This window comes from Hyla sarda, chromosome 7, assembly GCF_029499605.1.
Source record: "Hyla sarda isolate aHylSar1 chromosome 7, aHylSar1.hap1, whole genome shotgun sequence".
Taxonomy (NCBI): Eukaryota; Metazoa; Chordata; class Amphibia; order Anura; family Hylidae; genus Hyla; species Hyla sarda.
Window position 1 is genome coordinate 137655707 of NC_079195.1, and position 26272 is coordinate 137681978.

At 44.5% G+C, this 26272-nt stretch overlaps 1 protein-coding gene across 4 annotated transcripts in view; it reads left to right on the plus strand.

Moving 5' to 3' along the window:
- The window catches only part of OPN4 (opsin 4), a 136470-nt gene that overhangs the window by 102702 nt on the left and 7496 nt on the right, over positions 1-26272 (plus strand). The window contains exons 9-10 of one of the 4 annotated variants that reach the window (XM_056530800.1): positions 17012-17164; positions 18576-18644. In XM_056530800.1, the coding sequence (XP_056386775.1) occupies positions 17012-17164; positions 18576-18644 (222 nt within the window). Of the gene's footprint in view, positions 1-17011; positions 17165-18575; positions 18645-20253; positions 20599-26272 lie in introns of those variants that run through there. The other 3 variants (XR_008846430.1, XR_008846429.1, XR_008846431.1) reach the window with 3 other exon arrangements.

Consider the following 26272-nt stretch of genomic DNA (forward strand, 5'->3'; position numbering starts at 1 on the left):
CCACATTTTTCTACCATTGTGGCTCCTATTGTGGCTTTAACCAAAAAAAATGCCGATCCCAAGTCTTGGCCTCCTCAAGCGGAAGACGCCTTTAAACGACTCAAGTCTGCCTTCTCTTCGGCTCCCGTGCTCTCCAGACCTGACCCATCTAAACCCTTCCTATTGGAGGTTGATGCCTCCTCAGTGGGAGCTGGAGCTGTCCTTCTACAAAAAAACTCTTCCGGGCATGCTGTTACTTGTGGGTTTTTTTCTAGGACCTTCTCTCCGGCGGAGAGGAACTACTCCATCGGGGATCGAGAGCTTCTAGCCATTAAATTAGCACTTGAGGAATGGAGGCATCTGCTAGAGGGATCAAGATTTCCAGTTATTATTTACACCGATCACAAGAACCTCTCATACCTCGAGTCTGCCCAACGGCTGAATCCTCGTCAGGCCAGGTGGTCTCTGTTCTTTGCCCGATTTAATTTTGAAATTCACTTTCGGCCTGCTGATAAGAACATTAGGGCCGATGCTCTCTCTCGTTCCTCAGATGCTTCTGAAATTGAACTCTCCCCTCAACACATCATTCCTCCTGACTGCCTGATTTCCACTTCTCCAGCCTCCATCAGGCAAACTCCTCCAGGAAAGACCTTTGTTTCTCCACGCCAACGCCTCGGAATCCTCAAATGGGGTCACTCCTCCCATCTCGCAGGTCATGCGGGCATCAAGAAATCTGTGCAACTCATCTCTCGCTTCTATTGGTGGCCGACTCTAGAGACTGATGTGGTGGACTTTGTGCGAGCCTGCACTATCTGTGCCCGGGATAAGACTCCTCGCCAGAAGCCCGCTGGTTTTCTTCTTCCTCTGCCTGTTCCCGAACAACCTTGGTCTCTGATTGGTATGGATTTTATTACTGACTTACCCCCATCCCATGGCAACACTGTTATTTGGGTGGTCGTTGATCGATTCTCCAAAATGGCACATTTCATCCCTCTTCCTGGTCTTCCTTCAGCGCCTCAGTTGGCTAAACAATTTTTTGTACACATTTTTCGTCTTCACGGGTTGCCTACGCAGATCGTCTCGGATAGAGGCGTCCAATTTGTGTCTAAATTCTGGAGGGCTCTCTGTAAACAACTCAAGATTAAATTAAATTTTTCTTCTGCATACCATCCTCAATCCAATGGACAAGTAGAAAGAATTAACCAGATCTTGGGTGACTATTTACGACATTTTGTTTCCTCCCGCCAGGATGACTGGGCAGATCTTCTACCTTGGGCCGAATTCTCGTATAATTTCAGAATCTCTGAATCTTCCTCCAAATCCCCGTTTTTCGTGGTGTACGGCCGTCACCCTCTTCCCCCCCTCCCTACCCCCTTGCCCTCTGGTCTGCCCGCTGTGGATGAAATTTCTCGTGATCTTTCCATCATATGGAGAGAGACCCAAAATTCTCTCTTACAGGCTTCTTCACGCATGAAGAGATTCGCGGATAAGAAAAGAAGAGCTCCTCCCATTTTTTCCCCTGGAGACAAGGTATGGCTCTCCGCCAAATATGTCCGCTTCCGTGTCCCTAGCTATAAGTTGGGACCACGCTATCTTGGTCCTTTCAAGATTTTGCGCCAGATTAATCCTGTCTCTTACAAACTTCTTCTTCCTCCTTCTCTTCGTATTCCTAATGCCTTTCATGTTTCTCTTCTTAAACCACTTATCATTAACCGTTTCTCTCCCAAATCTGTTCCCCCCACTCCTGTCTCCGGCTCCTCGGACATCTTCTCCGTCAAGGAAATTTTGGCATCTAAAAAGGTCAGAGGGAAAACCTTCTTTTTAGTGGATTGGGAGGGTTGTGGTCCTGAAGAGAGGTCCTGGGAACCTGAGGACAATATCCTGGACAAAAGTCTGGTCCTCAGGTTCTCAGGCTCCAAGAAGAGGGGGAGACCCAAGGGGGGGGGTACTGTTACGCCGAGCGCTCCGGGTCCCCGCTCCTCCCCGGAGCGCTCGCTACACTCCTCTCACTGCAGCGCTCCGGTCGGTTCCACGGACCCGGGGCGCTGCGATACCGCCTCTGGCCGGGATGCGATTCGCGATGCGGGTAGCGCCCGCTCGCGATGCGCACCCCGGCTCCCGTACCTGACTCGCTCTCCGTCAGTTCTGTCCCGGCGCGCGCGGCCCCGCTCCCTAGGGCGCGCGCGCGCCGGGTCTCTGCGATTTAAAGGGCCACTGCGCCGCTGATTGGCGCAGTGGTTCCAATTAGTGTTTACACCTGTGCACTTCCCTATATCACCTCACTTCCCCTTCACTCCCTCGCCGGATCTTGTTGCCTTAGTGCCAGTGAAAGCGTTTCCTTGTGTGTTCCTAGCCTGTGTTCCAGACCTCCTGCCGTTGCCCCTGACTACGATCCTTGCTGCCTGCCCCGACCTTCTGCTACGTCCGACCTTGCTTCTGTCTACTCCCTTGTACCGCGCCTATCTTCAGCAGCCAGAGAGGTTGAGCCGTTGCTAGGGGATACGACCTGGTCACTACCGCCGCAGCAAGACCATCCCGCTTTGCGGCGGGCTCTGGTGAATACCAGTAGTGACTTAGAACCGATCCTCTAGCACGGTCCACGCCAATCCCTCTCTGGCACAGAGGATCCACTACCTGCCAGCCGGCATCGTGACATATATATCTTTTTTGGCTGTTAAATAAAACCAGTCGTCACTGTCAGTTCACTTCACAGTTGCCATTTTTTTTGCCTGCAGGGTAAATTGTTTCACCCTAGTGCAAATCACATTAGGTGTGACAGTTGTGCAAATAAAAAATAAAAAAACTTTTTTGTCTGTTCAATAAAACCAGTCGTCACTGTCAGTTCACGTCACAGTTGCCATTTTTATTGCCTGCAAGGCAAATTGTGTCACCCTAGTGCAAATCACATTAGGTGTGACAGTTGTGCAAATAAAAAAAAAATACCTATTTTGGTTGTTAAATAAAACCAGTCGTCACTGTCAGTTCACGTCACAGTTGCCAGTTTTTTTGCCTGCAGGGAAAATTGTGTCACCCTAGTGCAAATCACATTAGGTGTGACAGTTGTACAAATTAAAAAAAAAAAAACTTTTTTGGCTGTTAAATAAAACCAGTCGTCACTGTCAGTTCACATCACAGTTGCCAGTTTTTTTTTGCTTGCAGGGCAAATTGTGTCACCCTAGTGCAAATCACATTAGGTGTGACAGTTGTGCATATTTAAAAAAAAAAAAAAAAACTTTTTTGGCTGTTAAATAAAACCAGTCGTCACTGTCAGTTCATGTCAAAGTTACCATTTTTTTTTCCTGCAGGGCAAATTGTGTCACCCTAGTGCAAATCACATTTGGTGTGACACTTGTGCAAATTTAACAAAAAAAATGACAGGCAGAGGAAGGCTACCCCGCAGAGGCCGTCGCGTTGCTGGGATTCCCTTTGGCCCTAGAATGGCCAGTGTTCAGAGGCCACGTACCCTAAACCCCCAAAGTTCTGAGGACTTAGTTGACTGGCTATCACAAGACACCCAACCTACTACAGCTTCCGCACGGAACCTTGACGCACCATCCTTCTCCTCCTCTAGCTTAGCTTCGGGCACCTCCCATCCTACCACTTGCCCGCCTGCCGCCACCACCAACACTAGCACCACAGCAGCTTTACTTGATCAGTCAGAGGAGTTATCTACACATCAGTTTGAAGACATGAGTGATGCACAACCATTATTGCCAGAGAATGTAGTTAACAGGGATATGTCTCAGTCAGGCAGCATTACACACTTGGACGTACGGTGTGATGATGATGTTGTACCCGCTGCTGCTTCCTTTCTTGAGGTGTCAAATAGCGGTGAAGGTGTTGATGATGACGATGTGTCCATGGATGCCACGTGGGTGCCCGCTAGAAGAGAAGAAGAGTGGGAAAGTTCAGATGGGGAGACAGAGAGGAGGAGGAGACGAGTTGGAAGCAGGGGGAGGTCATCACAAGGAACTAGTGGCACAGTCAGACAGAATGAATCGGCACCTGGGGTCAGCCAGACGGTACACCAATCAACACATGCTGGTTGCCACCACCAGAATGCAGTCATCGCAGAGCTCAGCAGTGTGGCATTTTTTTTTGTGTGTCTGCCTCTGACAACAGCGAGGCCATTTGCAACCTGTGCCAGAAGAAACGGAGTCATGGGAAGTCCAACACCCACCTAGGCACAACTGCTTTGCGAAGGCACATGATGTCACATCACAAACGCCTATGGGATCAACATGTCAGTACAAGCAGCACACAAAGTCAAAGCCGCCATCCTCCTCCTGGTCCAACATCTTCAGCTAGGTCAACCACTGCTGCCCTCCTTGCCTCCTCTCAACCATCCGCCTCTCCGTCTCTCGCCTTGAGCAGTTCCTGCTCATCTGCCCACAGTCAGGTGTCTGTCAAGGAGATGTTTGAGCGCAAGAAGACAATGTCTCAAAGTCACCCCCTAGCCCGGCGTCTGACAGCTGACTTGTCGGAACTGCTTGCCGGCCAGCTTATACCATACAAGCTGGTGGAGTCTGAGGCCTTTAAAAAATGTGTAGCCATTAGGACACCGCAGTGGAAGGTACTCAGCCGAAATTTTTTTGCACAAAAGGCAATCCCCAACCTTCACTCCATTGTGCAAAAGGAAATTATGGCATGTCTGGCACACAGTGTAGGGGCAAGGGTCCATCTGACCACTGATACCTGGTCTGCAAAGCATGGTCAGGGCAGGTATATCACCTACACTGCGCATTGGGTAAACCTGGTGACGGCTGCCAAGCATGGAATGCATGGCTCTGCAGAGGAGTGTGTGACACCACCACGACTTGCAGGCAGGCCTGCTGCCACCTCCTCTACTCGTCCTACTCCATCCTCTTCCATAATATCCTTGGCCGAGTCCTCTTCCACTGCTGCGTCTTGCTCCACATCACCGGCGTCCCCCCCCCCCCAGCTCCCCAGGTGCTATTACACATCCCGGATACGGCAGTGTCATGCCATCTTGGGGTTGACTTGCCTCAAAGCGGAGAGTCACACCACACCAGTGCTCCTGTCGGCCCTGAATGCACAGGTGGACTAGTGGCTGACTCCGCACCAACTGGAGATCAGCAAGGTGGTTTGTGACAACGGAACAAATTTGCTGGCGGCATTGAGGTTTGGCAAGTTGACACATGTGCCGTGCATGGCACATGTGTGTAATCTGATTGTACAACGCTTTGTGCTCAAGTACCCAGGCTTATAGGATGTCCTGAAGCAGTCCAGGAAGGTGTGTGGCCATTTCAGGCATTCCTACACGGCCATGGCGCACTTGTCAGATATCCAGTGGTGAAACAACATGCCAGTGAGGCGCTTGATTTGCGATAGCCCGACACGTTGGAATTCAAAACTCCTAATGTATGACCGGGGTGCTAGGACATCATCTGCGGAGCTGGGAATTTTTTTGCCACGTGACTGGAGGCTCATGCACAATGCCTATAGGCTCATGCGTTCTTTTGAGGAGGTGACAAACCTGGTCAGTCGCACCGAAGGCACCATCAGCGACATCATACCATTTGTTTTCTTCCTGGAGCGTGCCCTGCGAAGAGTGCTGGATCAGGCAGTAGATGACCGCGAAGAGGAAGAGTTGTGGACATGATCACCACCAGAAACAGCCTTATCAGCGTCGCTTGCTGGACCTGCAGCAATGCTGGAAGAGGATTGTGAGGAAGAGGAGTCAGAGGAGGAATGTGGCTTTGAAGAGGAGGAGGAAGACCAACCACAGTAGGCATCCCAGCGTGCTCCTTGTCACCTATCTGGTTCCCGTGGTGTTGTACGTGGCTGGGGGGAAGAAGATGATACCTTCCCTGACATCACTGAGGACGAGGAACGGGACATGAGTAGCTCGGCATCCGTCCTTGTGCAAATGGGGTCTTTCATGCTGTCGTGCTTGTTGAGGGACCATCGTATAAAAAGGATGAAGGAGAACAACCTGTACTGGGTGTCCATGCTACTAGACCCCCGGTATAAACATAAAGTGCCTGACATGTTACTGCATTACAGCAAGGCGGAAAGGATTCAGCTGGTTCAAAATAAATTAAGAAGTATGCTGTACACAGCGTATAAGTGTTACGCCGAGCGCTCCGGGTCCCCGCTCCTCCCCGGAGCGCTCACAGCGTTCTCCTGTTCGCAGTGCCCCGGTCAGTCCGGCTGACCGGGTGCGCTGCAATAATGTCCCCAGCCGGGATGCAATTCGCGATGCGGGACATCCCGACCCGCCTACCAGACTCGTTCCCCGTCTGTGCTGTCCCGGCGCGCGCGGCCCCACTCCCTAGGGCGCGCGCGCGCCGGCTCTTTGCAATTTAAAGGGCCGGTGCGCCACTGATTGACGCATGGTTTTAATTAGTGTGTTCACCTGTTAACTTCCTTATATTACCTCATTTCCCCTTCACTCCCTTGCCGGATCTTGTTGCCATTGTGCCAGTGAAAGCGTTCCTTGTGTATCCCAAGCCAGTGTTCCAGACCTCTTGCCGTTGCCCCTGACTACGATCCTTGCTGCCTGCCCTGACCTTCTGCTACGTCCGACCTTGCTCTTGTCTAATCCCATGTACCGCGCCTATCTCAGCAGTCAGAGAGGTTGAGCCGTTGCCGGTGGATACGACCTGGTTGCTACCGCCGCTGCAAGACCATCCCGCTTTGTGGCGGGCTCTGGTGAAAGCCAGTAGCAACTTAGAACCGGTCCACCGACACGGTCCACGCCAATCCCTCTCTGACACAGAGGATCCACCTCCAGCCTACCGAATCCTGACAATAAGGGTCATGTCACAGCACAACAGGGATCTAACAGGGGAAGAGGTGAAAGCAATCCTCCTCCTCCTCCCACGAACACGCCGGCAAGGACAGGATGCTGTACAGACATGCTGTTGATGGAGGACATGCAGAGCTTTTCAAGTCCTACGCATCGCCACAGCCCTTCGGGGGCCACCATCAGAGAACGACTTGACCGACAGGTAGCAGACTACCTGGCCTTAACTGCAGATATCGACACTCTGAGGAGCGATGAAACCCTTGACTACTGGGTGTGCCGGCTTGACCTGTGGCCTGAGCTATCCCAATTTGCGCTCGAATTTCTGGCCTGTCCAGATTCAAGTGTCCTATCAGAAAGGACCTTCAGTGCAGCAGGAGGTATTGTCACTGAGAAGAGGAGTCGACCTTGGTCAAAAAAGTCAGGATTACCTCACCTTTCTTAAGACGAATGAGGGATGGATCCCGAAGGGACTGACACTGGGCGATACATTTGACTGAACAAGGCCTGATCAGATGAGCTGCCTTGGGCTAAAAATGGTCCACACGCTGCTGTATTTGAACTCTGAATGCCGGATGACTTGCATGACTTATACGCCACCAACTAGGGTTCAAGCCGCAATGTTTTAGGGCACTTTCTGCCTGGCGAAACAAACAGAAATTCTTCTGGTCGCTACAGCAGCGGCTGCGACAATACCCAATTTTTCATCCATGTGTACATGCCTAATTTTTATGGCCTCTGCTGCTGCACTTGTTGTGGTGCTGCAATTTTTATGGCCGCTGCTACAGCTGCGACAATACCAAATTTTCCAGCCAGGTGTACATGCCTAATTTTTCTGGCCTCTGCTGCTCCACTTGTTATGGTGCTGCAATTTTTCTGGCCACTGCTACAGAAGCAGCTGCAACAATACCAAATTTTTCAGGCATGTGTACATGCCTAATTTTTCTGGTACTCTCTGCTGACATCTCTGTCCATTTTAGCAACCGTGGATATTAGATGTATGCTAAGGGTAGCATGGTGGCTCAGAGGTTGGCACTGCTGCCTTGCAGCGCCTTGGGTTCAAATCTCACTATGTGCTGCCTCAAGGGGGGCTCTAACTATGTGCTGCCTAATATGGGGGAATCTTATGTGCTGCCTAAAGGGGAGCTCTAACTATGTGCTGCCTAAAGGGGGATCTAACTATGTGCTACCTGACATGGGGGAATCTATGTGCTGCCTAAAGGGGGGATCTAACTATGTGCTGCCTAAAGGGGGCTCTATGTGCTTCCTAGTATGGGAGAATCTATGTGCTGTCTAAAGGGGGGATCTAACTATGTGATGCCTAAAGGGGGGCTCTATGTGCTGCCTAATGGGGGCTAAAGCACGTTATTCCAAACCATTTAGGAATGTTAGGTGATTTATGCCCTTTATGGATTAAAACCAGACTCTGCATCAACTATATAATTTTCCATGGGAGTTTTGCCATGGATCCCACTCCGGCACGCCACAGTCCAGGTGTTAGTCCCCTTGAAACTACTTTTAAATCACTATTGTGGCCAGAAAGAGTTCCTGTGGGTTTTAAAATTCGCCTGCCCATTGAAGTCAATGGCGGTTCACCCGGTATGCCGGTTCGCGAAACTTTGCGGAAGTTCGCGGTCCGCGAACCGAAAATGTTATGTTCACGACATCACTACTCAACAGTGTCTGCTTCGGGAGCCTGAACGCTTGCTAGTGTTGAGCGGCATAGGCCATATTCGAATTTGCGATATTTCGCGAATAAATGCAGGAATATTCGTCATATATTCGCTAAATTCGCATATTCATAATATTCACGGTTTATTTTCCCATATGCGTAAATTCGCTATGCGAAAATGACCATATGCGAAAATTCGTATATGCGAAAATTCGTATATGCGAAAATTAGCATATGCAAAAATTTGCATAAGCAAAAATTCGCATAAGCAAATGTTCACATATGCGAGAATTCATACGCCAGTCTCACACAGTAGTATTAGAGTCTTCTTTACCCACACAAGCTGGAAGCAGAGTGGGATGATCACTGTAATATGTACTGTGAAAAAAAAAAAAGAATATTCGTAATTGCGAATATTTAGTGCTATATTTAAAAATATTAGCGAATATGCGATATTCGTGAATAAAATTTGCATTGCGAATATTCACAAGCAACACTACTCGCAACACCACCTTCCGCGCAACTCTCCGCATCACTACCTGCCCTCCTAGTGGAGGAAGCAGCGGATGTCTCCTCCACTTCTTGGCTGGGCAGTAGCTGCTGACAGTCCTCTAGATCGTCCTCACTAAATAATCTAGCTGAACCAACAGCATAAGATACTACTGTGGGGGAGGGAACAGCATAGGACAGAGGCAATGGGAGAACAGGGACTGCTCCTGGGCCATGCCAACTGAGGGTTGTGTCTGGAGAACCCACCGACTGTTGACTGGGGGTGTCAGATGTCACTTGTGATGAGGTGGATGACCGTTGTAACCAATCACTGATGGCAGATGGGTTGCTGGTCATGACATAACTGCTAGCTTACACCAGGAGCTTAGGCCTCTTGCTGTGACTCCTGCTGCCACTCGCCCCAAGTCTGCTGCGACCTCTGCCTGATGAATTTAGGCCTCTGCTAATTCTCTGTGCACATTCTGGCACTTTTCTGCCTGACATACTTAGTGTGCTTATGATTGGAGTACAATACTCCCCACTACTATTAAAACAGTATTTGTCAACACCATTTAGATGTACGTATGTGGTCTGTACTTATGAGGGGAGGGCAATGCACTCAGTATGCTTAAAACAGTATTTGTCTACAACATCAGCAAGTGTGTACTTTTGGCTGGCCTTTCATAATATCTGGGCACTTAAGACTTTAACAGGAACAAAATGGTAAACCACTTAGATGTACATATGTGGGAGAGTGGTGCTGGTTTTCCCATGCGAATATGTTTTCTGCCATACTCCTATTCCGTGCGTGCGGACTGTGCTTTGGTGCTGTCCCACTGTTTTCTCTGTAATGTTACATTGGATTTGTCTTGGGGGAAGGACACGGGACTAGGGGGAGGTGTGGTGGGAGTTTTTGTATGGGAGGGATGGGTGGGGGGTTGGTGGTTTTGTGTTTTTGTATGTTTTTAGTTTTATGCAAAAATATTCAATAAAATGTTTCTGATTTAAAAAAAAAGATGTACGTATGTGATATGCACTTATGATGGGAGGACAATGTGCTCCAGTATGCTTAAAACATTATTTGTCTACAACACCAGCAGGTGTGTACTTTTGTCAGGCCTTTCACAGTATCTAGGCTCTTAAGACTTTAACAGGAACAAAATGGTACACCACTTAGATGTACACATGTGGTATGCACTTATGAGGGGAGGACAACGCGCTCCAGTACTCTTAAAAGAGTATTTGTCTACAACACCAGCAGGTGTGTACTTTTGGCTGGCTTTTCACAGTATCAAGGTCCTTAAGAATTTAACAGGAACAAAATGGTACACCACTTAGATGTACATATGTGGTATGCACTTATGAGGGGAGGACAGTGCGCTCCAGGCAGTGGAAGAGAGAGGTGGATTGTGCTAAATATAAAAGTAAGTACACTAGCAATTGTTTGAGCTAGCGATTGTGTGTCTGTATACAAGAGTGTGACGTATACAAGTAAGTGAAAGTATAAAAGTGAGAGGGGCTTAAAATTAAGGGACTTTGAATTCAGGGAGCTTAAATTGAAATATTTGATTTTTTTTTTCACTGTTCATTTTTTCAATACCCAAATCTAGTATGGCCTCCATGTTGGAAAATGCAGTCCGGTGTATATCTTGCACAATGTATGCAATCCTTGAACAGCAGTTTGGTGCATATTGTTGTGCGAGATGTGTGCGAGTATTTAATTTAGAAGCCCAGATTCTGGATCTATAGGAGCAAATGGCAACACTGAGACGCATTGACAACCAGGAGAGAAGTCTCCTGCTCACTGAGCAGGTACTCTATGGCGTAGAGGTGGGGGAGGATAGTGGGACGGAGGTGCAGGACAGTCAGGCAGCTAGCTGGGTTACAGTTAGAAAACGGGGTAGAGGGAAAAGTGTCAGGGAGGCTAGTTCTGAACTGGCACACCCCAACAAGTTTGCCCGGTTGGTAGATGAGGGGGATGCCATTTCATAGCTAGCAGTACTGCAGCAGGACTCTGCCTCTGACCGCCAGGTGGTGTCTGTTCCAGTAAGGAGGGAGGGAGGAGTGCAGGGCAGACCAGACAGGTACTGGTAATGGGGGACTCAATTATTAGGGGGACAGACAGGGCGATCTGTCACAAAGATCGGGATCGCCAAATAGTGTGTTGTCTTCCTGGCGCTTGAGTTTGGCACATCGCGGATCGGGTTGACAGGTTGCTGGGTGGGGCTGGAGAGGACCCAGCAGTCATGGTACACATTGGCACCAATGACAAAGTAAGAGGTAGGTGGAGTGTCCTTAAAAATTATTACAGGGACTTAGGGCGCAAGCTTAAGGCAAGGACCTCCAGGGTAAAATTTTCAGAAATATTACCTGTCCCACAAGCCACACCAGAGAGGCAGCGGGAGATTAGGGAGGTAAACAAGTTGCTCATAAGCTGGTGTAGGAAGGAGGGGTTTGGGTTCATGGAGAACTGGGCCGACTTCGCTGTCGGATACCGGCTCTACCATAGGGACGGGCTGCACCTCAATGGGGAGGGTACAGCTGTGCTTGGGGAGAATAGGGCAGGAGAATATACGGGAGGGAAACGATAATGTGGAGTCACTATGGGTAGAAATATATGGAGATAAAAATAAAAAAAATTCTGATAGGGGTTTGCTATAAGCCACCAAACATAATGGAAGAGCCAGAAGATCAATTACTGAGGCAAATAAACAAGGCAACAAATCAGAATGAGGTGATAATAATGGGGGACTTTAACTATCCTGATATAAACTGGGACACTGAGACCTGTGAATCTCACAATACAGAAATGTAGGTGCACTACTGTGGTAGATGTATACAATGACATTGGCTATCCCTCAACACTGATGTTAAAATTGAGACATTCGCCAGTGTATCCTTATATGAAGGACACACCAGAGCCCGCACACCAACGCCAAGGTTTCTCAGATGGCACGGGACCTAACGCTAACCTACCTGTGCGTGAAAAGCAAAAACCAGGGGCCAGTGGGCAATTACAGCAGCACTAGGCCGACATGCAGCCTGCTCCCAGTTACCTTCAGCGTGACTGAGCACACATGCAATGGAAGGAGGGAGAAAGGCTACAAGCCCCACACAAGTTGGCTGATATAGGTGCATGGCTTCACAGGTGCAACCTTAATGCTGCCTGGAAAATGTTCAATGCACATTAACAATGGAGTTTACACACCTCCAAGTATACATTTTTAAACAACAGCAAAAAAACGTGGTCTCAAATGGCTGGAGGTGCTCAACCCCAAATGCAGTTGTGCATTTATACTGGGGGAGCAGATCCTGCCCTTGTAGTCCGTTGCTAGGGGCGATCCCCAGCATAAAAATGCATACAATGGAGGATGTCTGCAGTGGACTACAAGTGCCACAATAGAATCCTACACCAGATAAACGGTGTGGATGTGTAACAATTAGAATAATACAATACAGAAATGTAGGTGCACTACTGTGGTAGATGTATACAATGACATTGGCTATACCTCAACACTGATGTTAAAATTGAGACATTCGCCAGTGTATCCTTATATTAAGGACACACCAGAGCCCGCACACCAACGCCAAGGTTTCTCAGATGTAACGGGACCTAACGCTAACCTACCTGTGCGTGAAAAGCAAAAGGGGCCAGTGGGCAATTACAGCAGCACTAGGCCGACATGCAGCCTGCTCCCAGTTACCTTCAGCGTGACTGAGCACACATACAATGGAAGGAGAGAGAGAGGCTACAAGCCCCACCCAAGTTGGCTGATATAGGTGCATGGCCTCACAGGTGAATCTCATAAAGAAAACAGGTTTCTGACTATAGCTAAAATCAATTATCTGTCCCAAATGGTGCAGGGCTCGACCAGAGGGGGCGCCCTACTAGACTTAATATTAACCAGCAGACCTGACAGAGTAACTAATGTGCAAGTAGAAGGAAACCTAGGAAATAGTGATCATAATATAATACATTATAACTTGTTCTTCAATAAAGGAATCTCTCGAGGGGGTCACAAAAACAATGAACTTTAGGAAGGCAAAGTTTGATCAACTCAGAGAAGCCCTTAACAATATAACATGGGATAATGTCCTGAAAAAAAGAATACACACTAAATGGGAGACTTTTAAAAATGTCTTAAATTCTCACTGTAAGATGTATATACCTTATGGGAATAAAAGGGTCAGAAATAAAAGAAAACCAATATGGATGAATGAGAACATTAAGGGGGCAATAAATGACAAAAATAAAGCATTGAAACTACTAAAACAGGACGGCAGTGAAGAAGCATTAAAAAAGCTATAGAGAAAAATGTTAAATATGTAAAAAAAAATGTAAAATCCGCAAAAATAGAGACGGAAAGATGAATTGCCAAAGAGAGTAAAACTAACCCTAAAATGTTCTTTAACTATATAAATAGCAAAAAGGTGAAAAATAAAAGTGTAGGCCCTTTAAAAAATGATGAGGAAGAAATTATAAACGAGGATCAGGAAAAAGCAAATATATTAAACAAATTCTTCTCCACTGTAATCACAGAGGAAAATGAAATGCCAGGTGAAATACAGTGATAAGGTAAACTCCCCAGTACAGGTCACCTGTCTAACCCAGGAAGAAGTACAGTGCAGCCTACAAAAAATCAAAATAGACAAATAACCAGGTCCAGATGGCATTCACCCCCGTGTTGTAAAGGAATAAGATAATGTAATAGACAGACCGCTATTTTTAATATTCGGGGACTCTATAGGGACAGGGACTGTTCCCCAGGACTGGCGCATGGCAAATGTGGTGCCAATATTTAAAAAGGGGTAAAAAAGTGACCCCAGGAATTATAGACCTGCTAGTTTAACCTCTGTTGAATGTAACTTGTTTGAGGGTTTTCTAAGGGATGCCATTTTGGAGTATCTTGATAAAAATAAATGTATGACTCCATATCAGCATGGCTTTATGAGGGATCGGTCCTGTCAAACTAACCTGATCAGCTTTTATGAGGAGGTGAGCTCCAGACTGGACCAGGGGCAATCGCTGGATGTGGTATATCTGGATTTTTCCAAAGCATTTGAAATGGTGCCACATAAAAGGTTGGTGCATAAAATGAGAAGGATTGGACTGGGGGAGAATGTGTGTAAGTGGGTAAGTAACTGTCTCAGTGATAGGTAAAAGAGGGTGGTTATTAATGGTACTTATTCTGATTGGGTGACTGTTACTACTGGGGTACCACAGGGGTCCGTCTTGGGTCCCGTCCTATTTAATATATTCATTCATGACCTTGAAGAGGGGTTGAATAGTAAAGTAACAATCTTTGCAGATGATACTGAATTCTGTAAAGAGATAAACACAAAAGAGGACAGTGCACTGTTACAAATGCATCTGGATAGTTTGTAGGTTTGGGCTGGGAAGTGGCAGATGAGGTTCAACACTGATAAATGTAAGGTAATGCACATGGGGAGGAAAAATCCGGGCTGGGATTATGTATTAAATAGAAGAACACTTGGGACGACTGACGTGGAAAAGGACTTGGGAGTCTTAGTTAACAGTAAATTTAGCTGTAGTGACCAGTGTCGGGCAGCTGCTGCCAAGGCTAATAAAATCATGGGGTGCATCAATAGGTGCATAGATGCCCACGACAAGGAAATAATTCTACCGCTGTACAAATCACTAGTCAGACCAAACATAGAATACTGTGTACAGTACTGGGCACCAGTGTACAAGAAAGATATAGTGGAGCTGGAGATGATTTAAAGATGGGCAACCAGAGTAATACGGGGAATGGGAGGACTACAGTACTCAGAAAGATCATTAGTAGGGTAATTTAGTTTAGAAAAAAGAAGGCTTAGGGGAGACCAAATAACTATGTATAAATATATCAGGGGACCGTACAGAGATCTCTCCCATGATCTATTTATACCCAGGACTGTATCTATAACATGGGGCATCCTCTCTGTCTAGAGGAAAGAAGGTTTCTACACCAGCACAGACAGGGGTTCTTTACTGTAAGAGCAGTGAGACTGTGGAATTCTCTGCCTGAGGAGGTGGTCATGGTGAACTCTGTAAAGAGTTCAAAAAGAGGCTGGATGAATTTTTGGAGAATAATAACATCGCTGGTTATGTATACTAGATTTATAGGGACAGAATGTTGATCCAGGGATTTATTCTGACTGCCATATTTAGAGTCGGGAAGGAATTTTTACCTCGAGTATGAGGGTTTTTTGCCTTCCTCTGGATCAACTCAGTAGGGACTCATTAGGGATATAGGTTGAACTTGATGGACTCTGGTCTTTTTTCAATCTTATGAACTATGTTACTATGTTATTAACTATGTTACTTAAAACAGTATTTGTCTACACAAGAAGGTGTGTACTTTTGGCTGGCCTTTCACATTATCTAGGCCCTTTTTAATTTTAACAGGAACAAAATGGTACACCACTTAGATGTACGCACAGGTTACACTTAATAGATGACAATATGCTTTAACTGCTCTGCTCACCCTAACTGGTTGGCTACTACTTGCTTTTCAGTTGTTGTACACACCAGTGATGCAATACACAGTCACTGTGTACTACACCCAAAATTGCACTTTCTCTCTCAGTCTCACTCCCTTCCCTATAAGTGCTTCTAGGCTGGATTTGGGCTTGAGGTGAATTGTTGCTGTGAATAAGCTTTTCAGTTCAACACACTGCTCTCTGTCCCTCTCTCTCTGCAACAGAATGCTAATGTGACTGGGAGGTGAATCGCTGCTATAAAAATGCTTTTCTGTGCAACACACACATGCTGTCTGTCCCTCTCTCTCTGTAATAGAACGCTGATGTGACTGGCCGCGAGATGGCTACCGATTATATAGGGCTGTGAAATCACGGGGTGGCTGGCTGCTGATAGGCTGCATGCTGCATGTGATTCAGGGTCATCCTGCCGACCCTTGTTCCTGCCTTCCTAGGAATCCTTTCCCCATGTCCTCACATGTGGATCCGCCATTTTAGATGCCCACACCACACTAAATGGAGTTTAATGAAGCGATTTGCGCAATCGAATTGCGGCGATATTTGCATTAGTTGCGAATCAAATTCTTCCTGAAATTTGTAATGAATTCGGATTAGTTAGATTCCATTCGCTTATCCCTAGCCTAAACCTTGCCAACAAAAGTGAGTACACCCCTAAGTGGAAATGTACAAATTGGGTCCAATTCACCATTGTCCCTCCCAGTGTCATGTGACTCGTTAGTGTTACAAAGTCTCAGTTGTGAATTGGAGCAGGTACACCACATGGCAAAGAACTCTCTGAGAAGAATTGCTGCTCTACATAAATAAGGTCTAGGCAATAAGAAGATTGTCAATACCCTGAAACGGAGGTGCAACATGGTAGTTTCACAGGACAGGTTCCACTCAGAACAGACCTGGCCTTGGTTGACCAAAGAAGTTGAGTGCACACACTCAGCACCATATCCAAAAGTTATCTTTGGGAAAAAGATGTATAAGTGCTGCTAGCATAAAGGAACCATGAATATCAGCATTTTCGGTGACATACTAATGAAGACTATAATCCGCTTCCTTCAGAGACAGTGCCGCAAACAACACCAAACACACTTCCAAGACAAACACTGCCTGGCTAAAGAAGCTGAGGGTAAACGTGATGGACTGGCCAAGCATGTCTCGAAGACTGTGGTACTTGAGTAGCTTGGCTCCACCTCCATGAAACTTGGTTTAGAAACAAAACAGCCATTCTATAAGTTTGGCAACCACCATTGGCTCCAGGAAAGACACAGCTTTCCTCTATACCCTAACAGCTACCCAAGAGTGTCTTCAACTCTTATCAGCAAATATAGCTGACAGATTTCCTTCAACTTGTCATGTAGGTGTTTATATTTTTCAAGTGAAAAACTGTACTCCACATTTTAAGAAACCATGAAATCTCAGAAAGGACCAATTTCTTACAGCTAAAGACTAAAAATTAGTGCACAGTGTTTAAAGCCTTTAAGCCTGCATGCTACCTTGGTCCTTTCTTAAAGAGTTTTGCTAAATATATGGCATTGTTATTTCCATCATTTCTTCAATCTGAAGCAATGAAAAGACACAACATGATGATATTTATGCTATACTCATTACAGGGTTGGACTGATACTGAAGCTGACATCAGTAGCGTGAACTCCAGACCAGCTAGTAGGCAGGTTTCCTATGAGATGAGCAAAGACACCACTGAGAACAATGACGCCAAATCCAAAGCTAAGCTGAAAAGCAATGATTCTGGAATATTTGAAAAGGTAAGAACATTTGCTAAATTTCTGTGTACATGAGCATAATAGAATGCCACATTTTGTTCTCAGCAGTGGCCAATAGTGTTGAGTGCGAATATTTGAAATGTAAATTTTTACTGTGAATATCGGCACTTCGCAATTTTGCAAATATTTAGAATATATATATATATATATATATATATATATATATATTCGTAATGACGAATATATTTGTTTGTCTTATATTTTTAATGAGGGCATTTATCTGAAAGAGGTGTTTTCTTTTTTGTGTAAACCAAAATTTTCTTTTACATATTAAATGAGAAGCATGTTGTTTGTGTTAATGTGTACTTGTCGTCAACAAAAACTTTATATAATGTAGATAATACCATTATATATATATATATATATATATATATATATATATATATATATTTGTAATATACATTGGTTAAAATATATGCAGAGACAGCATTTTTTCACCCAAAAATATACACATTTTTTTAATCAATGTATATTACAAATATACATATAATGTGATTATCTACATTATATAAAAAATTTTGTTGATGACATGTATGAATTTGAAGTTTTTTCATCTTGTAAAGTAACAAGAAGATCATATCATTGTGGCGTACAACCTTTGCTCCCCAGTGATCCTGAGAAAGAAGGGGCCACAGTGTTAAAGGGGTTTTCCATCTTAAATGAACTTATACCCTATCCACAGGATAGGGGTAAATGTGAAGTTTCTGGAGGGTTGACCATTAAAGGGGTAGTCCAGTGGTGAAAAACTTATCCCCTATCCTAAGGATAGGGGATAAGTTTGAGATCGCGGGGGGTCCGACCGCTGCGGCCCCCTGCAATCTCTCTGTACGGGGCCCCGGCTCTCCGCCGAGATAGCGGGTGTCAACCCCCGCACGAGGCGGCGGCCGACACGCCCCCTCAATACATCTCTATGGCAGAGCCGGAGATTGCCGAAGGCAGCGCTTCGGCTCTGCCATAGAGTTGTATTGAGGGGGCGTGTCGGCCGCCGCCTCGTGCGGAGGTCGACACGCCCCCTTCCAGCGGGCTGTCGGGGCTCCGTACAGGAGATCGCAGGGGGCCCCAGCGGTCGGACCCCCGCGATCTGCAACTTATCCCCTATCCTTAGGATAGGGGATAAGTTGCTCACCACTGAATCACCACTGGACTACTCCTTTAAGCAACCCCAAGATCTGGACGATGGAAGCAAAACAATGACAATTAAAAGCAATGTCATTATTGCTAGACAAATGTGGTTTCATGACACAGATATTTACTTGAACACATGTACTGTTTCATATTGTGCTGTATATTTAAAACTAATTGATATATATATATATATATATATATATATATATATATCTATATATGTTTTCATATTAATCATCTTAACTTGATTCATTTTCCTATTTCATAGAACTCAATGGATGCAGAGGATATTTCATTAGTAGAAATAGGTCCATCAGACCGTAGTTCCCCACTTGCTGTAAGTAATTTATGGTGTATTAACCCATTATGAATGCCGCCTGTTTTTACCTAAATGACCAATCACAATTTTTCAAATCTGGCATGTGTCTCTTTAAGTGGTAATAACTGTGACATGCTTTTACTGAGCAAAGTGATTCTGAGATTGTTTTTTCATGACAGAAATCTTTGTTGATACATGCAGCATTTTTTGTTAAAAAATCCAAAATATTGTGAAAAATTGGAAAATGTCTGTTTCCCTGTGCTGTTATCCATGTTATCTGTAATTATGTGGGTCAGTAGGAATAATGGCATTACCCAATTTATATCACTTTTAATGTTCTTTTTATCCTTTTCACAACACAATCTTTTTTTCTTTTTTGTGTTGCCATGTTCTGACAGCCATAACTGTTTAATTTTTTGTCCAACACCATTGTGCGGGGGCTTACTTTTTGCAGAACGAGCTGTAGCAATTGACACCATATTTGAGGTATATGCTATCTTTTCATCTTTTTTATTCCACGTTTTGGACTAAAATTTGTGATTCTTATGCTATTTTGTAGTTTTTTGTGGCGTTCACCGTGCAAGATAATTAACTTTATAACATAGTCATGTTTACACTTTATTTATTTATTGAAAAAACTTTTATTTTTAAACTTTTTTTTACTGTTATACTCTGCTGAAGTACATTTGTACTGCAGCACAACATAACTGTCAGGATCACCTATGACTGGACCTCCCAGGCTGCTGTACTAGACAGACAGGAGGTCATAAGCTGGTCCTCCTGCTGCCATGGCAACCAAAGGGACTCCGTGATCGCATTGAGGGTTTCCTGTTGGGGAACAGTGGGAGCCCACTTCCCATGTCAATCCCTTAGATACCGTAATCATTACTGATCACAGCATCTATGCGGTAATGCTCCTGAGACCGGCACAATACTGGTCTCAGCAGATGCGGCGGGACCCCAGCCGGGTCCCGCCACCAATCTCCTGCAGCGCAATGCTCTGTATAGGACATCGCTACAACATATGTTGAATCTAGTTTCACTAGCATGTCAGCAGCTGGGACGTATGCATTTGTAATAGGAAAAAAATGTATAATAAAATTTATAAAACAGTCCTGCTAGGTAATATATATGTGACTATTGTAGACTATATCTAAAACTGACTAGGTAACTGCGTGTAAAGAAGAGAGATCAAGTGGGATACAATTAGAGTGATTTGTTGTAAAAAAATAAATAAAAGAACAGAGAAAAAGCTCACATACCAAAGGGCCCTTGTGGTTGTCTCCTACATAGAGTAGTATAGATAGGTTTAAAAGCACAGAAAATGTAGCCAGAAAAGTGTTAAGCCTATCAGGCTGTGTTTGTGCGAGGGCCCCTAAACCAGGTGTATATAACGCCCTCTTCTCTTACTGGAGGGGCGTTCGTGACGTTTTTTCGGATCGTTTGATAAGGTTCCCTGGATCTGGGCATCTGGGACCCAGTGAACGCAGGTCGCAGTCTGGTAAGGCTGTAGTTAGGAGCTGCAATAGCTTTTTCCCATCGGACTCAGCCGTCAGTACTTAGTCGGCTGGTTTTTAATCTACAGGATCACTCACTGTTCGGCACTTGCACTTCATTCGCGTGCTGCTGGCAGCCTCCGACCTCTGCTGCGTCCTGCGCTGGGTCACGTGTGCATCAGCCGGAAAGGCTTTGTTCTGCTTTGAAGCACGGGCGCAAGCCGTAGCAGTACAGTGGGATCTTCAGTCTGCCAGTGCACTGTCCTTGTGGTCTTGGTGTTAATAAATCTAAGCACTGCTTTCCTATTATAGCATTCCAGCTGTCAGGTAGCTTTCTGCCTAGTTCCTGAGTAGGTATGGGTTAAGGTCCTGGGGTAGGGGAGGGGAAGGAGTCACGGCCAGTTCACAGGGCATCACCAAGGAAACGATTGTACTATCTGACGTCCTGATGCACTGTGATGAGCTCCTCAGCTGTGGTAAGGGTATCACTCTTAGGCTTTTGCTCTGACCATAGTCGTGTTGGGGCAATGGTTTACAGATATCTGGAGTGGTGTTTGCAGCCTGCTGGGTTCGTACATGGCTGCATTCCAATCTATGTACGCCACCCTTAATTATGTGCATTATGACACGTTATCCATATATCACTATACCATGTACAGATTTATATGTGCATAGCATTTAGTATGTTGATATGGCGTACATTTATAGCATTACTGCATTTGGGTATAGGTTGTAATAAATTCATATCATGTAGCGTGGATACAGTTATAGCATAGATAGTTTGTATTTATCTTCTTGACATTAGGAGGTACATGTTTCATAGCAGTTATAATTCTTAGCATTTATAGCCTTCACAATGCTTAGAGGTTATAGCATTGCTGGCGTTACACATCAGCATTTGCTATGTGTATGTGTTTTCATACCATTTGAAGGGTTTATGTTCATAGCTTTAGTATATATACAAGAGCAATTGTAGTGCGTAGAAGTTTTTTGCATTTAGTTTCATACGTTGTAGCGTTTACAGTGCGTTTACCTTCATAGATACGTTCCAGTATCTGCAGTGCATATACGTTCACAGCGTTTTCAGTACCTGTATGTTCATTGCATAATGTGATTATGTCTTGTGCATTTAGTGTGTATATAGGGCATAGCGTTTATAGGGTGTTTTTCGTTCATAGCATTTATAGTGAGTAATCTTGATAGAGTTGTTAGCATGTACACTTAATTAGTGGTTTATAGTGTGTATGTGATAGCATTTGTTTCTCGGCATTTATTGCATTAGGTTATAGTTTTATGTCTATGCGTCCATGAAGTTTATGCTGGTCATACGCATGGCATTTATGCTGTGGTGCATGCTTAGGGCATTTATACTGTTTATACACTCATGCCATTTATATTGTGCATATGCTCATGGCATTATACGGTTTTATATGCTATGTAAATTATACGGTTTATACGCTCATGGTATGCATATTGTGCAGACGCTAATGGCATGTATACTGTTCATACACTCATGGCATTTATTCAGTTTACACGCTCATAGTATTTACACGGTTCATACGCTTATGGCTTTATATGGTTCATATGCTCATGGTGTTTATACCGTTCATATGTTCATGGTATTTATATTATGCATACACGCATGGCATTATATTGTTCATACACCCATGGCATTTAGACTGTTCATATGCTCGTGACGTTTATACTTTCACACGCTTGTGGCTCTTATACTAATTTACGCTCAGGCCATTTATAAGGTTTATACACTCAGTACATTTATGCTGTTCATGGCATTTATACTATTTGTATGCTTATTGTGTTTATACTACTCATGCTCGTGGAATTTATACTGTTCATCGCACATAGCATTTCTACTTTTCATTCGCACGTGGCCTCTATACTGGTCACATGCTCATGGCGTTTTACATTCATACACTTTTGTCATGTATAATATGCACACGGCATGTTCATGGCATTCATACTGTTTATACACTCATAGTGTCTATACTGTTCATACGTTCTCAGCATTTATGTTACACTCATGGCAGTAATACTGTTCATATGGTTGTGACATTTATTGTTCATGTGCTTATGGTAGTTACACTGTTCATATGTCCATGGCATTATGTGATTCATACGCTCTTGGTTTTCATACTGTCCATACATTTATAGCTTTTCACTGTCCATACGCTCGTGGCGATTATACTGTTCTATGCTCATGGTATTTAAACTGATCATACGCTCACGGCATTCATACTGTCATACAGTCAGGGCATCATACTGTTCACATGCTCATGGCAGTTATACTGTCGTGAATTATAAGCATACCTCATGGCATTCATACGGTCATCTGCTCATGGCTTTAATACAGTTCTTACACTCATAGCAGTCATACTGGTCATATTCCATATATTTGTTCAAACGCTCATGCCATTTAATTTGTTCATATGCTCAAGCCTTTGTTATGGTTCATATGATTGTGGCAATTATGCTGTTCATATGCTCATGGCAGACTATCTTCATATGCTCATGGCAGTCATATTGTCAAATGTTCATGACATTTATACTGTTCTTACACTCATAGCTTGTATACTGTTCATACAATCATGGTATTCACATTGTTCATATGCTCTTGTTGTTCAGACTTTGATAGCAGTTATATTGCGCGTGCACTCTTGGCGTTTGTTATTTATGGCATTTTGTTTTTTGTTACACTGTGCAGTCATACACAGCACTTATAACGTATATAGGTCCTTAGCTTACATACCAGTTATACGTCCATGAACCTTCACTGGGTTCAGATAGATTTACAGACATAAATTGATGCTAGGATTACATGCATATTCTTGTTAGGTCCATAACATCTACACGTGAGATAGCACAATTACTGTACAATAATCGGCACCCCACGCGGGTGTTAGATTTTGATATCATGAATATTTCCAGGTATGTTACTATGCCTCTTAGTTGCAGCTGTAGTTCCCGCTACTTATTAGCACAACCGACATGTGACATTTAGCAATAATTATATTCGTTTCACATATGTCACCAAGTCAGTCTTACTCTTTAATTAGCCTTTGAATCAGCTTGGCATGTTACTCGTAGTATCTACCCTACAACTTTTACCAAGGGGATGCACTACTCTAGTAGTCATTGACGACATGTTTTCATTATGTCTGCAGGGACACGATATGCATACTTAAATGTTAATATGTTCTCAGAACAATAACATTGTGACACATAAGCAGTTATATACCCGTCATACCTGCCACATCTGCAGGGGGATCCGTTGCATAGTTGTTGTTGCGGACACGTCTTCAGAGCGACAAAATCACGACACATAGGTGGTAGTATACCCGTCATACCTGCCACGTCTGCAAGGAGATACACTGCATAGTTGTTGTTCCTGACATGTATTCAGAGCAGCAACAGCATGACATATAGGTGGTTGTATACCCATTATACCTGCCACGTCTGCAGGGGGATACACTGCATAGTTGTTTGTTTCTGACACGTCTTCAGAGCAACAACATCACAACGCTTAGGCGGTGGCATACCCTTCGTACCTTCCATGTCTGCAGAGGGATGCACTGCACAGTTGTTGTCTCGACATGTCTTCAGAGCAACAACATTTCGACACATAAGTGGGTATCCTTCGTACCTGCCACATCTGCAGGGGGATACATTGCATAATCATTGGTACTGACACATCTTCAGGGCAACAACATCATGACATAGGTGGTGGCTTATCCTTCGTACCTGACACCTCTGCAGGGGGATGCACTGCGCAGTTTTTGTTACTGACACGCCTTCAGAGTGACAATATCACGACACATAGGAAGTGGTATACCCATTATACCTGATACGTCTGCAGGGGGACTCAATGCATAGTTTGTTGCTACTGACACGTTTTCAGAGCGACAACATTACCACACATAGGTGGCTGTATACCAATCATACGCGATACAGTTGTAGGGGTATTTGCTGAGCAGTTGTTGTTATAGTCACAACTTCAGTATAATAACATCATGACACATAGGCGATTGTATACTCATCATAGTTGTTGTTACTGACACACTTTCAGGGAAATAGTTTCATGAAATAGAAGTGGTAGAAAAGAAAAAAAAAAACAATGGTTATGCAAGTCCTGTCCCAGCTACAGGCATGATGGTTACGAAAGACCTGACACGTATTCAGGCATGGTGATTCTCGAAAAGACCTACTGGTACGAGGGTTACGCAAATGACTCTCATTTACAGGCACGATGGCAAGGAAGGTATCGGATACTCGCGTCGGGACGTCACCCCTGAGACCAGTTTGAGTCGGAAGCTCGGCAATTTAAAGTGTGGTTAAGGTCTAGAAAATTGGTTATTCAAGTGTAGTAGATGGTACAAGACCTGGCCCGTCTACAGGCACAAGTTTAGGGTATGGCCGTCCGGACAGCTCAGGTAGTTTTTTAGGATAGTTCGAGCCCAGTACTGGTTACAGGTAATATGGAGATCATGGTCAAGGTCTGTCATATGGTCCGGTTACTTGTATGTCAGATTTCCTTAAAGCGTACCTGTCATAGGGCAAAAAAAAGAAAAAAGTGATATGTTACTCAGGATCCAATCCTGATCACGTGCATATCATTTTTATGAGTCTCGGACCTATATATCCAGAGATATAAGCATTTATCTGCTGGTGAGTTACTTTTTCATTGTGCAGGCTGGAGGGGGCATGTCAGTCTGTCTCCTTCACAGGAGCAACCCTGGGCAGTCATCCAATCAGTACTCTCTACTCTGTAACCCTTTCCTCTCTGGTTTTATGCTGTGTCATGTGTCAGAGAAAGATACTTGGAGCTTGCCTGCAGTAATCAGAAGACATTATGGTGAATTCATTACAGAATAAAATGTATAGATATAAGAATAGATCTTTATAAAATTAGTGCAAGGATTTTTAGATAAAAGTACAGCATTTTTATGAATACATGTTCTGTTTTATCTTCTCCTAGTAAAGCTGGATGCTAATCAGCATAGCTGTCACTATCTGTGTCATTCATCTTTCACTCAACTCAACTTCTTTGTCATTCAGGAGTCCGAGAAAGCTTTGACTATTTCAGCATGCTGGGAGTTGTAGTTTAGTAACAACTGAAGCTGCAATGTTTGTAAATAACTGTTAGAGCAGTGTTGCCTCCAGCTGTTTTAAAACTACAGCTGCCAGCATGTCCACACATCCTTTATCTGTAGTTTTGCATACACAATAGAAATCTCCTATACTGGATACCGGTATGCTTTACGGCCAGTATCCAGTATGCTGTAAAATCTAGACTAGTCTGTCTGGCTAAAAGACAGGCGACCCCTAGTGGTGGCTATTTTGAGCTTGAATTTCAGGTGAAAATGTAATTTTTTTTTAACAGGTGTATATTGTGAAATGTCATATTATAATGAGTCCTGCAATATATGAAAAGTTTTTAACAATGACAGTGCCTCTTTAAACTTAGTGTTGTTTGTGAAGTTATGCATTCTGCTACTTACTCTACCCGGTTATGTGTCTTGCCCACTCAAGGCCTGCCCTTGGAGGCGGGGATGGGCACAGTTTAACTGCGTTTGGTTAAAAGTTAATTTCCAGTCAGGTGTGTGTAATATTTTGTGACACAAGCACGAATGTAAGCCATAGCGTAAGGCCGGACAGGCATCTATCCGTTTCTCTTGTCATGATGGCACAGGTGAGTATATATATTCCAGCCTGGTCGTGATTCAGTGCTGGCTCGTTCTTCAGAGTAGACATAGTGGCCTTTAGCTCCTCAAGTATCAAGCACCGCCTTCATTGATAACTAGTCGATTGATTATACTGTCTCTAGGGTAGGGTCTGAATTAGAGTGTTGTGCTGGTCACTGTACTTAGGTTGTGGTATTGTTAATTAGGTTTATATATTCTGCTACTTACCCTATCGGGTTATGTGTTTTGCCCACTTAAGGCCCTCGGTCGTGGTTATAGGCACAGTTAAACGTTTTGTTATGGTTTAATATTTTCTATTCAGGTGTGTGTATCGTTTTGTGATATGAGCATGAGTGTAAGCCAGAGCACAAGTGTTAAAGGGGTACTCCGGTGCTTACACATCTTATACATCTCACAAGATGCCTGATCGCGGGAGTCCCGCAGCTGGGGA